The sequence below is a fragment of the Glossina fuscipes genome, unplaced genomic scaffold (genome assembly GCF_014805625.2).
Source record: "Glossina fuscipes isolate IAEA_lab_2018 unplaced genomic scaffold, Yale_Gfus_2 127, whole genome shotgun sequence".
NCBI lineage: Eukaryota > Metazoa > Arthropoda > Insecta > Diptera > Glossinidae > Glossina > Glossina fuscipes.
Genome location: NW_023998470.1, coordinates 1,085,521 through 1,101,468, shown reverse-complemented (window position 1 = coordinate 1,101,468; position 15,948 = coordinate 1,085,521). Strand labels below are relative to the sequence as shown.

The 15,948-nt window shown below is 33.4% G+C and overlaps 1 protein-coding gene across 1 annotated transcript in view; it reads left to right on the top strand.

Annotated features, from left to right (window-relative positions):
- Positions 1-1,496: 1,496 nt before the first annotated feature.
- The window catches only part of LOC119640736, an 84,027-nt gene continuing 69,575 nt past the window's right edge, over positions 1,497-15,948 (top strand). The window contains exon 1 of the mRNA XM_038038940.1: positions 1,497-2,842. Coding sequence (XP_037894868.1) covers positions 2,557-2,842 — 286 coding nt within the window. The 5' untranslated portion in view covers positions 1,497-2,556. The remainder of the gene's footprint in view (positions 2,843-15,948) is intronic.

The following is a 15,948-nucleotide window of genomic DNA, read 5'->3' as shown; positions in this document are numbered from 1 at the left end:
TGTTTTTTCGAAAACACTTAAAGGCATCCTCTACTTGTCAGAGAACATTCGTAGAGTGGGAAGAAAAACTATACGGGAAAATGTATTCGGTTATATTGATCTTCAAAATGTTGTCTTTGATCAAAGGGTTGCATGCCTAACAATAGCCAATAATTTCACATGTGATATTTTACATATAAAATTTTCTCATTTTCTCATTTTCCGCTGCACATTCATGCATAAACTCGCAAAAATTTTATATATACACTAACAAATGTTTATTTGGAGTTGCGAATTGATAAACTTCACGTGGTTTGCTTACAAATCAATAACACTCGTTTCAAAATAATTTCGAATAAAATTGAAAACATTCCTGCTTAAGTGTTTTCATTTAATTGTTTTTCCATTTTTTTTTTTTTCTTGTTTCTATTTTCAGCGTTATAAGCATATACAAGTAAGTGAAAAATCAAAAACGGAAATAACAATTTCCTAAAATATAAAGTGATATAACTTTTTCGTTAAAAAAATAATTTGCAACTGTTAAAACAACTACGACAACAACAACAAACAGCAAGATTTATATATATACATATATATATATATGTATGTATATTTACATATCTATATATTTATATATATATATTTATATATGTACATGTATAGGAAAAAGACTTTTGAACTAAAAACTACATAAAAATGATGAGGAGCCTGCTGACGACGATGATAATGATGATCATAACGATGTTGATAATGATGACGATAATAAAGTCAACGATATGAAATAGACGCTAAAACCGAGAAAAATCTAAATTCAAAACAAAAAACATATATATATTTGCGCTTAAATATACATGTATTTGTGTGTGTGTATACGTGCATAGACAGCAATAGGAAAATCGCGAAAAACAATGGAATTTGTTGCTGGATTTCGTTACGACAGCCAGTGTAATCAAATGATAGAAAACATTTTGTTAGATTTGCTAGAAAAAAATATAAAAACAGTATAAAAAAAGAAATAAATAAATAAAAAATAAAATAAAAACGAATTGAAATACAAAAATTTTATAAAATAAGGTAGCAATAAAGCACAAAAACAAAAAAAAAATTAATATAAAACCATTTTTTTTTTTTGTCAATAGATGAACTAATAAATAAACAAACAAACAATTCAAACGTAATAGGTTTCGTTGTGAAGAAGGATTGTTGGCGGATTACAGTGCTGGCAAAAAAGTTTATATAGCACCGGTACAAAATGGAATGAAAAAATTTATTTAAAAAAAAAGTTTTGTTCGAAATACAAAACTAATATAAACAAAAAATAGAACATTTTTCTTTCTTTTCTTTTTTTGGAGCATAAGTGTTGCTTTAGTTGGAGATTAAAAAAAGATTTCATAAAATATTACAAAAATCAAATAACATCAAAAAAAAAAAGAGAATTTTTCCTTCAAGCAGGAAATTATTAATTATGAGTGTTACAATCATAACAAGAACAAGAGACACATCACATCAGCAACAACAGCAACAACAACAACAACAACAACGAAGGCATTAACATTAACATTACCCATAAGAATAACAAGGCATTGCTGGTAATTAATTTGCCTGTAGTTCGTAGCGAGTTTAAATTGTAAGAAACAAACCACCAGCGATTTATCTAAATAAGTCAACGTGTCATTAAATAGCTAAACAAAACAGAAAACAACAACAACAAAAATATCGAATAAAATTGAACAAAATTGAACAAAAACAAATATATCTTAAACTTTAACGTTACGTTGATTAACGTTTTAGTTTATCTGGCAAATGAATTATTTGATTGATTTGTACTCTTTCACATTTCCTTAAGTCATTTGTGTGCAAGACTCGAATTATATGATGCTCGATAGCAGTGTCAGCAATATTGTCAGATATATTAAGAAAGAAGAAAAAACAAACAAAAAGGAAAAGAAAAACAATAACACCACCATCATCATCATCATCAATATCAACAACATCAACAACAGCAGCAACAATCCCTTATATCTTCAGCAAATATCTATAGCTTACGTCGTCTGTTAATACGAATGAAACTTGAATAGGAAAAAAAGTGCGTGATTTAGTTAAAACATTTGTCGAGTTCACGTCATTTGCTTACATATATCGCTAAGGAAGTGTAACACGTGTGTGCATTTAAATCTGTCATAAACAATCAATTTATAATATTTCAATGTGTTTTTTGACATTCTCACAATAACAATGAAATGTGTTTAAGGAAAAACAAAGCAGAAAGTAAATAACTGATAACTTTGTTTGTTTGTTTCGAATACACTACGCTCGTTAGTGTCAGTTTTGTTAAAATTGCATTTATCTAAATGTTAATATATTTAATAAAGAGAAATTAAAATCACTGCCAATAAGTACTACAAATAATATTACCGCTATTACTGGAAGCATTACAACTACTCTTAGCGCAAGAAGAACTAACTACTGCTACTACTACTACTGCTGCTGCTGCTGCTGCTGCTGCTGATACTGCTGATACTGATACTACTACTGCCACTACTTCGTAGACGAACAAATCTGCCTCTTAACAATTGTATGAAACGCCAACAAAATCACCCGAGCAAAATGTTATCCTCTATTATCCGTCGAACGAATGATTCATTAGCTAATGTAAAATTTTCAACGACAACCGGCAACGTCGCCACTTCAATGATTACTGTTGAAGCATCCTCCTCTTCACGCCGACGATCGCGGCCATCATCTTCATGTGCTGCTGCTGCCCCCTTAACTTGTTATAAATTAAATGGCATTTGTACAAATTTTACTACGAATCGCAATCTACTTATTGTTGGATTAATATTCATTATAGTCATTTGTAATGGTAAGTACTTCTTTGCCTTCAAGATGTTTCCCAACTGTTTGTATAATCGCATAAAATGTTCTTTTTTTTTTGTATAAAGCAATATTAGTTATAAAACCTATTTAGTAAATTTTAAGCAGAAACTTTCCAAAGCAAAAAAGCAAAAGAAAAAAACGATTATAGAAAATGTTCAATTTAATGCTCCGCTCTTCAATGCTCAAATCAAAAGTTTCATTAATTGCAGGCAATCCGAAAAATGTTCTGCACAAACTTCTAAATTATCCCACTAAACATTTATACGAAATAATTTATTTATTAAACTTAAGAATTCTCAAAGTGAAAGGGATACGAAAACTAGCGAATTCAAAGTGGGAAGTTGGAAGATCCTTAAATCTTCCGATGTATGGAAATGCGATTAACTGTCTGCACCTTTCAAACTTATGAGAGTGAATAAAAAAAAGTCGAATAATAATTCGGTTTTCTAGGAAAAGTGTTTAAAAAATAACCGAACTAAAGTTAGGACCAAATTGTTTCCAACTTGTGCACTTATCAAGAGACGCATGCATTCTGCGGTACATCCCCATTTCCATGCTTCATAAATGCTTTACAAGTCAATCAGAAAATTCACGGCATAAAACTGGATTAACATGGATCATCAAAGCATCTATTGACCCTTGAGGGTAATGTATTTACTTTTGTTTCTCGGTGATGTACTTTCCAAGTCGCATAAAACTTTCGTGCAACATTAATGAGTTGAAATCTTTTTTTGTGTTGATCTTTCTTTATGTTCTCCATTACAATAAACATATTTTCTTCATGGAGGGAATGAGAACCGTCATCTTAACTTCTTTTGCTAGGCAAACTCCCTTCCATTTGAAAGTGAGTTTCTTAAGCTCAGAGTGAGCGCGGGCTAGTTGTGGTGAATATGGTCGAGTTTACCCATTGCGAAGAAGTCATTGTCAATCAATGCATTTTTTAACCAAAATCCTAAGACGTCGAAAAACAAAAACAGTTTGGAGACCTTACAATCCCGTCAAGCTGGCTGTTAAATATTACGAACTACTTAGCATGATATCATATTTAATCTTCTTTCATCATGAAATACTCAGAACTACTCATTGTGGTCAGGTTAAGACCTACTTTTCTTGAAAACTCTGGTAGAAGGCCGGGAAATATATTTTTTTGGCCTAAATTAGGCGCTAATCGACTTTGTTAGTATATAAGGGCTGATATATTTTGTAGGAATGTTTACATGGGAAGGAAAAACAAAACATGACAACAACCCGTCCAAACTTTCCACATTTATTAAATTCATCTTTGAAATGTTATTTTTTTAACCGATGTTTGCCGATGAGATTGAAAAAAAAAAATGTCGTTTCAAATAATGTCTTCAAAACCTAATACTTTACGTGAAGAGCGGCCTTAAAAATGAGGCGATCGAATGCATTTTCAAGAGCGTTCATATTATTTCATCCAAAGTGTTTAAGAATTTGGGACCTTTAGGTTGAGCGCAAACACATGTAGGCAGGCACTAAATGGATGAATAGAGAGACATGATTAAATCGATTCTGAAAATGATCCTCAATGGGTCGTGTCCATTAAAAATGGTGTCTTTATATCAATACCAGGGATGGCATCGGAAGGGTATAACAAAAATGATGCCAATATCTTCATTAACAATTTCATGCGTTATTGACTGCTTTGAGAATGGAAATCGGGGTAAGTCTTAACTGTTTTTTATTCAGAATTTTAACGTTAATGTCACTTACAAAAGCAACGCTTAAATTCCCTTCCTTTTAAAAACATCGCAAACATGGTTGGCAAGGTTTGCTAAAATTTTTTTTCGATGAGAATCTGACGAAAGTCCTATGCGCATTCTCATCGTGAATTCGTTAGCTATAAAAATATTCTTTAAACTGAAATGCGTGTTGCCTGAATTAAGTCCAGCCACTCCATAATCTTCTTTAAATTAAAATGTGAATGACCTGAACGAAGCTAACTGTCATAGTTGGCCTGTGGTACATAACGAAATCAAGGACATAGATAATATGAAAATTCCAATTGTATTATTCTGAGCCTACTCGCAATATTTTCTATTTTTCTTTCGCGTATGGTGGAGCATTGCCCTTTTACTTTAATCCTCACACTCAGAGATGACTTCCGTATGAGGTTCAGTTCGTAGCTGAATTTCTCAACGCAGCTCTCTCATAAATCTTGGGTCGATTGTATCCTTCCCGTCCAAGATACGAACCTATGAAGCACATGGCGGCAGAATTCGTTCTAAAAATACATGTAGCGGTTACGGTTAATATTAAACGTAATTTCCTTTTTCATTTCATTGTTTGTTTGCACAGGTATTTCATCGCCACATGATATTCTGCGTTTTACTTTTGTAAATGAACAAAACAAGTCCTGGCTTTAACTAGTTCTTTTAAGCAAGACTACGCTTTGACAGATTTATTCAGAGAATTTGTATTGCGCTTACCTGAACTGCGAACGTTTTACCATGCATGCAAGCAATGTCGTCTATTTGTGTGGCTGCAAAGTTGCTGAACTGCCCACCACCTGCAGCGAGTATAAAAAGCAATTTTCAATTTATCTTACTGTGCACGAAAGTAATGAGAAAACTTGTTTTTCTTTCAAAATAAAACTCTTCACTTTTTCGGTTACTGTAGAGATGAACAGCTTTCATTTCAGTTAAAGAGTGAAAGCCTAAATCATATCTGTTACGACCTACGGAACGAAGGTATATAGCATGTTCTATTCACAACAGTCTTCGAAGCAGTTAAAAGGTTAATGCATAAGTTAAAGATCGACTTATCCAACTACCGCGGCGTGTTCCTCTACTTTTAACTAATTTTAACAGCTTATGGTATATAAAAGACAATATTTGTTAATAGTCAACTTCAGCCATAGTTAGAGTTTGAAGCATGAGTCAAAACTTGATTTAGAGAGCCATCACACATGGCATTTCGGACTCCAAAAACAAAAAAAATGATCTCGATCGTTTAAAAAAAGTTATACGCAAACAAGCAGGCATTTGGGCTTGCGTTTCTAACACCCATAAATACAACTTGTAAAATTATACTGCGACCGTCGTAAGAGGCCGGGTTCATTTAGCTCTGGGTATCTATCTGCCCACTTCAACAAAATCTGCTTTATACAAATAAAGTCCTGTAGCCGCGGCCTTAGCAATTAATGATGCGATTAACTCCAAAGGATAATTGCAGTGAGCTTTAATTTTAGCAACCGTAGCTTGCATAATGTGTGTATAAGTGAAACCGGAATTTGCCCTTAGATAACCTTAGATGTCGATGTAATTAGTGTCAAACTGGACAAGTTTTTCGTTTCCATTTTCATACTATATACAGGCTTGTATTTTCTTTATGAAAATTGTTGATTCACATTTACATACCAAGTATCAAACCGTAGGTCCGATAAACTTCGGCAAAAATAGATGAGTAAAATGTTGAAGAAATAATATTTAATTGGCCATCAATGTGCGATTAGCTTCTGACATACAATGTGTCTTCACAATTTAATTGAATGAGAGCGAGCAGGTGGTAGTGCGAAATTTTTATTATTATTCCTTTTTTAATAAATTAAAAGAACATCATCACTAATTGCAAGTACAGTAACGATAAGGAAGGGTCTGCGATAGAAGACAGGGAGAAGGCGAGAGATATTACTTCAAACGCATTATTTATTTTAATCTTTTTAATTTTATCCCACGAAAATTATAGGTTTCGTGGGTCAACAGTAAAGCTATGCGAAAATTGTTAGTTAACATAAACTATTTAAAAATACGTGTTCTCGCACATAAACCTTAATAGCATCTTACAAAGTGTCGGTAGCTTTTCTTTAATTACAGCCAATTGTTTTCAACAATAACAGAAATAACGAAAACAACAGCAATAACAAAGCAACAAACAATAACAACTTTTATCCTCAAGCTAACCTAAATAACAACACGCACAGGGACACATAATGTTCTTGTTGAATTTCATGTGCCTTGTAAAGACAAAAAAAAAAAAAAAAACAAAAAAAAAAATGACATAAAAATTCCTTTACACGCATACATGCAGGAATTTTGCACTGGGGATTTATAGTTAGAAAAGCTTTTGCGAGAAAGCCTTTAAGTCCGTGGGTAACTATAAGAACATTACCATTAATTTAAGGTTCACGCAAAGCGCTTAAACAAACCGTAGAAAAGAAAATCTCCGGCAAGCGCTTTACACTAATTGGGTTGATTCTGACGTCCTCGACGTAGGGGGTAGAGGTATTAAGCTGAATAACGCTATTGTTTGTAAATCCTATGGAGTAATTAAACAAGAATACAACGCAAAACAACAGCACACAACAAAAATAGCAACAACCAGCATAACTGAAACAGAATTTGTTCGTTCTTTAGCATACATGTATGCTAACTATATCCTATGACGTGTTAGGCATTAATGTGTTCGCGCCTTAAGAACCTACAAACATGCAAAATTCTTCTAAGCATACGTTAGCTATATAGGCACATAGAAGCACGCACTTGCAACTTCGTACGTAATATGTACATAGGGAAACACGGAGGGCATGAGGGACCGACCGACCCATATAAAACAAGCCATGAATGCATTGTTTTTGAAACCGAAACTCATACAATATCTTAACACAATAAAATCTCAACAGATTCGAACCGCAAAAGCTTGGAATATGTGTTAACGTATGTAAGAATGAATGAAATGATGAATTGTTACAGGGAATAACAACAGACAGAGCAATATAGCAGCAGGTCATACTTACTAAAAAGCATCATGGCCTTGCATTGCAGCATCAACACCAGCTACAGCCTTAGATATCTCGATTTGTAAATAATAAGAAAACCGTGTTAGGAGAAGAAATATTAAGACAACTGAGATAACTTGCTAGTGGAATAGGAAATCGAGGCGCCAAGTGTGCATATAAAATAGAAGAAGAAAAAGGCGAAGAAAATGCCGAATACCATGACATCTATGGGTTAATACATAGTGTGTCAACATGTACAATATATAATAATGGCGGCTGTTGTACTGTTGTTGATAGACATACTCTTGAAACACGAGTATTATGTATGAAATGAACACAAGAACACTTCAATATTAGTTTCATTTTCAATCAGATTCATCTGTCGATCTGACTGTTTCAGTGTCAACAATTGTTCTTGTGTTCAAACACAATGCACACAATGCCATCCAATTGTAAAAGTGCACACATGAACACATATACATATAAACACGCAGTTAAGCATATTGTTGTATTGCCACTATTAAAACATATTTGAATGGTGTTGCTCTTACAATGTTATCGATATTAGTTTGAGAATTCATCACAAACGTCTATCAAGGCTGATTATATTACTTCTGCTTGATTGAGGAGCGAAGCTATATATATATATATATATATAGAAAATTAACAAGTACATTGCACGCCTATGTAAAGCGATGAATGCACGTAGGCTTAAGAGTACTTTTATGCACTTACTCTTACACTTACTTATTTAAATATATAAATAAATTTACACAGAGAGAAAACTCAAAACCGAGTTGATTGAGTATCTCAAGTGGTTTTTCACACAGTCGCACAGCTGATGCTAATATTACTTTAGCCTTATAATGATGTGTACATACATTTGTTCATTCATCCCTAACTGCATAAGCGCATGTACATACATGCATATATATATATATATATATATATATAATTTACATAAGCGTAATATATATATATATATATATATAATTTACATAAGCGTAACTTAACTACAATTTAGTCAAGTGTTGAACTCTCTTAAGAATTTTCTTTAAACACTTAGGCACACACATACACATACACGCGCACACAACACAATATTAATTACACAGTACATCTTTTCTTTTCCTTAAGAAACTTATTTTAAAATAATTGCCTTTAATTTTGTCTTTTCAAGTTAGAGATGAACAGTCATAGTTGGCTGCAAAATATGCTTGATACAGCTTCTTTGAAACTAATACTTTAGAGATCGGTTGGTGTTCTCAGCATTTTTTCGGTCTTTCAATTTTCAACTTTTACTCACATTTTGTGAGTTTTTAATGAGCTCTAAAGAAAATTCATTATTATAACCTGATGATATTAAGCGTCCTTTTTCAAGTTTAACATCGCCTTTAAATATTTGCATGTAAAAGTAATTTAGTTACTGATACTTTGTTTTTAGTAAGTGTATGACATGATTTATAGAATTTTAACGACCGCCTTTTGATATAGCGATAATATAGGGCTCACTATCAGGTATATATACATAAAGATAAAATATTATTACAAGATAAATATTAATTTTGTCATGCTTTTGTACAAAAAACTTTTCTTTTTACTGCTAAAGGTATCTTCTATGGGTAAATTCCTCACATCTAATATTAAATAGTAAAATTCGTTTATTATTACGATGTGTGTTTGGTGTTGACACAACGGTGCGAGGTTTCCTTTAGCGGGATGTCATATTATGTATATATATTTTCTAGCATTGTTTATTTATGTAGAAGCATTTGTTGATTATATTTTGGGAAGAAAGCGAATTAAAATTTTTTTTTTTTTTTTGTCATTTTTTATATCCATTTTGGAAACAGACCTAATTTTTAATTGATTTGAAAATCTGTACTTATGGACTCCGTCCACATACGCTTTGTCTACCCAGGGTGTGTGTGTTTTCGATAGGCTTACCAGCAAACGCATGTATTGAAGGAAGAAAAAAAATGCAAATTTTATACTTAAGTGGACGCCCGATGAGTAAAACGAAAAACGAACTGATAATCCCCTATCGATTTTGGAATTAAGTGTCTGCATCTGCCAGGATAACTTAATCAGGCTTAAATTATTCATTATATATACGCTTGCTTTCCCATGTTTGCAAGTCAATTCCGTCTCACTTAGAGGGACTATATGCCGGATATGAGAATTTATGGTCCCACCGCTCCCCTCTGGATACCGGGAGGTTATTCTAACCCCTACAATTATTTACTTCCTTAGAGATATCCGGTTTGAAATAACCACAGCTACCATGATACTCCACGAGGGGTTGTGTACAGTCGTCAGGCAGTGCGTCGCTCCCGGGCCGATTTTCCATATGCATTCAGCCACGCACACGCCCATTCCATCTGCATACGACTTATCGAGTTGGGTATCTTAATCCCCGTGATAGACATACTTTTGGATTCTTGTTATTACGCGATAATTAGTTATACTCATTCCTGCATTGGTCTTGTCCTGGATTGCAATCCAATTCCCACGGCTTTTCAATGTACAAGAAAAAGTATCGACCTAGCAACGCCAGGCATCCAATCACACTACCACTTCACTAGCTCTCTCAGACAGACATCTAGCTGATTACTAAGCAAAGAAGTCTGCAACCAGACGGATTGCGATATCGCCGATGACATCTCGATGGTGTGTTCGCGTCGTTTATGCGACAACTTGCTAAGTATTGATGATGCAATGTATCGGCCCGCTATAAAATTCAGCTGCCGTGACAATGACGGTTGCGGTTTAATCAACTGGTTCTTTGGTTTAGAATACAGGTGCGATGGTGCATGTAATGTTGACATGTTGAAGGTAGAAATAACTGATGCAATTTTAAAACAGTGAAACAGGTGTTAATTTTTTTACGAAAAGAGAAAAGGGGAGAAAAATGAAAACATCTGATCCTTGCTAGCGCACTCGCCGCTTAATCTAACTTAAAAACAATATATTCCTTTCTATATTTTAATGGTAATGTCCCGATAAGTAAGAGTATAACGAAACACTCAAATACACCTCATGCAAGCAAATGTAAATTTTAATTAAATTTTGTTAGATAAGTCTAGGTGTATTTGAGTGTCTGCCTGTTTGACAGGCATATTCCAAATGCAATAAAAAATGATTAATTAGTTAAAAGCAGATGACATTAGAGAAATTATGTTTGAAATAAATTTCAAATATCAATACATCGAGCATTTGAGAGATGTTACATTATTTCTTCCGATCAAATGTGACCGAATGTTATGCATATTTTCTCTTAATAGAATTATAAAGACGTGACACTTTATTCGTATATACAAACATAGAGTACATAGAAAAGCAATTTAAACAAAAGTAAATTCCTGATTATTTAACATATTGAACATGGTTCCAACTAACTGTTTACCTGCATTCGAGTAAATAGTAAAGTGTTAGTCTTTATATAAGCTTCATAATAATAATAAACAACAATAAAGTCATAGTGAACATAAAATAAGTAGTGAGTGGCCGGTTAATGCGACATACATTTTATTCGTATGAGCAAAGCACAACACAAGACAATAGCGTTTAAAGTAAGAAGATGCTAGAGGTAGAATATGCACACAAGCTTAATGTTATACAAGACCGAAGTGTTTGGTGATAAATCAATTGAAAAGCTTCGGCTGTGTATTTGTATGTCCAGCTGTTACTAAATACCTGATTAGATGTGTAAGCCTAAGTAAATACAATACAACATTACATGCGAACTCAGGTAGAAAAGCATACAGACTAACACAGAGCTGCAATAGATCTTGAATACCAATAATTTAAATTAATGGAAGACAATTACAACAAAATCGGAAGAATAGAATGTACTTTGCTTGTATGTATGTCTATCACCGAGCGTGTGTGAATGTGTAAAAGAAAAGGTAACAATTGTCGGAAATGGTTTGATATTCTCTTATGCACTAACACGCACAATATATTGTGTTGAGTAAATTTGTGCATTACGTACATGCTTGCAACTAATATGAGGAGAGCTGATTATCTAATTTGTAAAATGTTGAAAGATTTATCATTATCTAGTAATCGTTAAAATAGGAATATTATACCCACATGTAAGCACATATATGAATGGCATAATAAGTAAAGGAAAAACTTCGTAGCGTTTTCACTAATCGATAAGTCTCGAATTCTTATATTTAACTTTGGTAATATTCGCCCTGTAAAGTTATACTATGGCGCATTCGAAAGGTGATATTCTGTAGATAATCAAAGCAATAAAACGTTGTATTATTTATCAATTCGATCGAAGGAAATCGCTTTGAAAAAAAAGAGGCAAAATTTCCCAAAAAAAAATGGCTTATATTACAATATGACTTCGTTTTAAGCGATAATACTTCGGTTGGGTCGTTTCCGCTCTGGACTCGTCGCATTCTGATCGATCCGTTACCGATAAAGTCAACCAAATGCTTTAAAACGGTGACGGTGCTTTAAAACTAAACCTTCACCTCGGCAAATCACACATGAAGCGAAATCAAATCTTGTCATCTTGTCATTTTTAAGAAAATTGGCAATCATAGTTGTATTAAGGATGGCAAGGCCCTGATTGACGTCACGTAAAGTAATGTTTTTCATTTAAGTGGATTGTAAGTTAATCATGCCTCACAGCACGATTTCCTGTTTTCACTTTCTTACTATTGATGAAAACTAAGGCGATTAATGGGCGCAATTAAGACAGAGTGTTCAGAATTGATCAACAGATCAACGTTATCCTTAATGACTCGGCAAAAATTAAGAGAATCTACGAGACTACGAAGTCTGGATGTGCATCCTTTATATAGCGCTGATCCTATCCCAGGCCACTACAATTTTTTTCACTTTCGGCAGATCTCTCTTAATAGTGCAAGAATCACTTTAGAAGAGGTGCAAAAAGTCACTGCCCTCAGCTTTCCATCTAGAAATCCCAGATATTCTGCAGGGCGGACATAATGGAGTCATCAGGAAAATCGCAAACGATTATCACTAAAAATGGAAAATATTCGCTTTGAGAAAGTTTATCCATAATACTAGGCATGTGTTAATTAAATTTTGATGAAAAAACGCCACGAAGTTTTTCCCTTAGCTAACCTTCATGCATGTATCGTACATTGTGTTCAGAATTTATAAATTTGGTAAATACAAGAAGAGTAGCGGAAGCGAAGCAATGGCAATCTACCTCGGGTGCATATCTAAATGCGCCTACGTGTGCGCGTATGTGTGTATAGTTAAATAAAGTTCATAAATAATGTTTTGTTAAATTAATGAACCAGTTTAGGCTTATTGTCGTATGATTAAATAAATATGATAAAGAGAAGCTCACATATATATGTGCATCTATATGGACATACGAGTATAGCGTCGGTCATATATTTGCATTATCAGATGTCTTGAAACCTTGGATTTCTTCTAAAATACATTAAATATTTGTAACAAAAATTGTTTTATAAGCTTAAAGCACACATGTGTTAGGCAATTTATTGTTTTTCTTTACTTTTCATGGGCTATAATTCAATCTATGTATATATGCATGATTTTATTGGTATTTGTATTTGCTGTGCAAACTTAAAAGTTTATTGGCTGGCAGTGTTGCAGTAAATACAAATGTGGTTTTCCCTCCAACTAATATCAATAAATTAAATATTTTTATTCCGTATCCATACTATTCATGTATTAGCATGAAAGTGATTAGAAGTAGTTTAGCATTATTAACAACACCTGACAAGTTATCGAACATTGACTTCTATTTATGTGTAGAAAGTCGAAAACAATTATGTTTTCTGTCAATCATTTACTTTTTAATCTTTAATTAATATTTTTAAAAATTTTCAAATAATTTCTAGTCCCTTTACGTTTACATAATAGTCTAGCTTAGGTTTCTTAAATAACACTAAGAAGATTTAAATATTCGTTTCAATAAACCTTTCTTCTTATGATCAACGCCAAGTAATATTTGTGGCATTGTTTATGAACAAATAAAATTTGTTTATGAATTTGAATTTAATTAAGTTTCAGCGCATTTGCGACTGACGAAGGTATACTAAGCTTTCTAAAAATTTATGACGCCTAGAAGTATGCGCGTCCCTTTTTAAGAACTCTTTTTTACTCACTGAATTGCGTTTTCCACAATTCGATGCATCCGTCATGCATGAGGCATGCTGCCTTGCTTTGCTGAAATAATGACTTCCATTCTACCAACTTGTTCCAGGAACAGTTGGATTGCATAGCCAGTAGGAGGCTGCCGTTAACTGTTACAATATGACTGCATTTGATTGTAGCTTTATAAAAAAAAGAAAAGAGCAGTGGCATGTTGATCCTTGATTGTTATTTCTATCATCATTACGGAACTCCCCTATGCAGTTGGGATTGCGTTATTTAACGCCGAAAGCAATGATGCAAAAGTGTCCCCGCTTCCTTCTTTAAACGAATTACTAGACAATTTACTATTCTCTTTGATAAGTATTCCAAACACGAGCAATAGAATTAGTTGGCTTAAAGCCAGCCTATACAGGTCCTGTTTGCAGTTAAAGTGATTTCGCTAGACCCTAAAAGTGAAACTCTACAGATAATTGATTTGTATTTTGAATCCCAAAACTATTCCGTAATTCCGTGAGATCTATATCATTATATTATATATCCCACGCAGTGATCTGATCACCGAATAGTGCTTTTTTCGTGTGCTACCTTTTTCCTAATATTTTATAAGCTTTCCGATCCCAGCAATCGCTAATACCTAAGCAGACAAATTTGTGTAATCATCGAAAGTCTCTTTGTGCAGCCTCCTCTGCTCCTTCGTGTTCGTTCGCTCGTATTTTCACTATTTACATATGCGTGGTTTAGTGGCGCAGTGGCGATTAGTGGCATTTCAATTTTTTGGTTATTGAAACGATCGTAATGGTCCCATTTAGGCGATATTATGCGAATAGTTGGACAAAGTATTGATAACAAAATTCCGATAACATGGAGGAGTTCTTCAAATTTTGCTTGTTCCATGTATGAATTTATCGAGAGAAAAAAATGCGGAAATAGAGTAGAAATAAGTTAACTAGAACTCACCTTAATCTAGTGAAACAACGGAATTTTCAGTCGTTATCAACATTTCTAGTAAAATCCTAATTGAATTTGCAAAATTGCTCCAATACAACAACGGGTAATTTCTATAGAAAACAAAAACTTTTTACTGAGAAAGTTTGACTTGCCAAATAAATGAGCAAAGTTTGAATAGTAGAGGATTTTTTTTGATCCCCTATATATAAGCATTCTTGCAGGAAATAGTCCTTACATGGCAGCAAGGCCTAGTAAGTCGCGGAATCAAATATCACTGCAGTTTTATCATCATGCTTGGTCGCAGCTTCCACTAGATTGCAGCCGGAGGCCATTTCTTCGTGACATTATCACTTCATTCGAAAATTGGTCCAAAGCAGCCATTAGTCGTACTATTTTACTTTGCTTAGTTTAGACCATAGACCAGGCGTATTTTTCCAATCCCTTTTCCATATAAAGGCTCTAAATTTCAGCTCTCAGCAAGCAATAAGGTCTAATTTTTAGCATTTTATAAAAAAAATGCTGAAGTCACTTGTTGTATAGTATTTATAGGCAGCTTTGTTCAATTTTTTTAATATAACGCATTTTGATGAGATTGAAAAAATAAAAAAGAAAAAAATGTAGGAAGGAAGACGAGACATTATATTCTATTAAAATTTCAAGCAGCGATGCAAATTGCGAAAATGCTATAATTTTAAATATTTATTTAATCAGGCAAAACATCGACAACAATAATATCAAATGTACGAGTTTTCTGAATGTATGTATGAGTACGTATTTCAGATATGAAAAAATCCACTTCTATTTATTGTAAGAACAGTTATAGCCAACAACTAACTAACCAAGCAGCCAACCAGCCAACAATGCAGCTTCGGTTAGAAAATTTATAGCTCAAGGTAGACAATGTGGATAATGTAAAATATAAATACTTTTATAGCAAAACCGGGAGAGAGAGGAAGAGAGAGAGGATGCGAGACGTATTCAACATGCTCGGATAGGAGGTGTGCAACAGTGTAGATGCATCTCGTAATACACCTTTGTTAGCACATTATTTGTGTGCAAATACACAGTAAAATCCATTTGGCTTAGATACAAAATGCTAAGTTGTTGCCTCACTGGCTTTAGATAATAACTACGCATGGGTTAACGAACTGTTCAAAAGTATGGTAACATTGAGTTTCTGTTTGCCTATGCATAAGCTGCGCATAAACTGGGCAAGTCGTTAAGTTCTTTAGGCTATATATATATACATATATATATATATATATATATATAAAGTTGATGTATGAAAA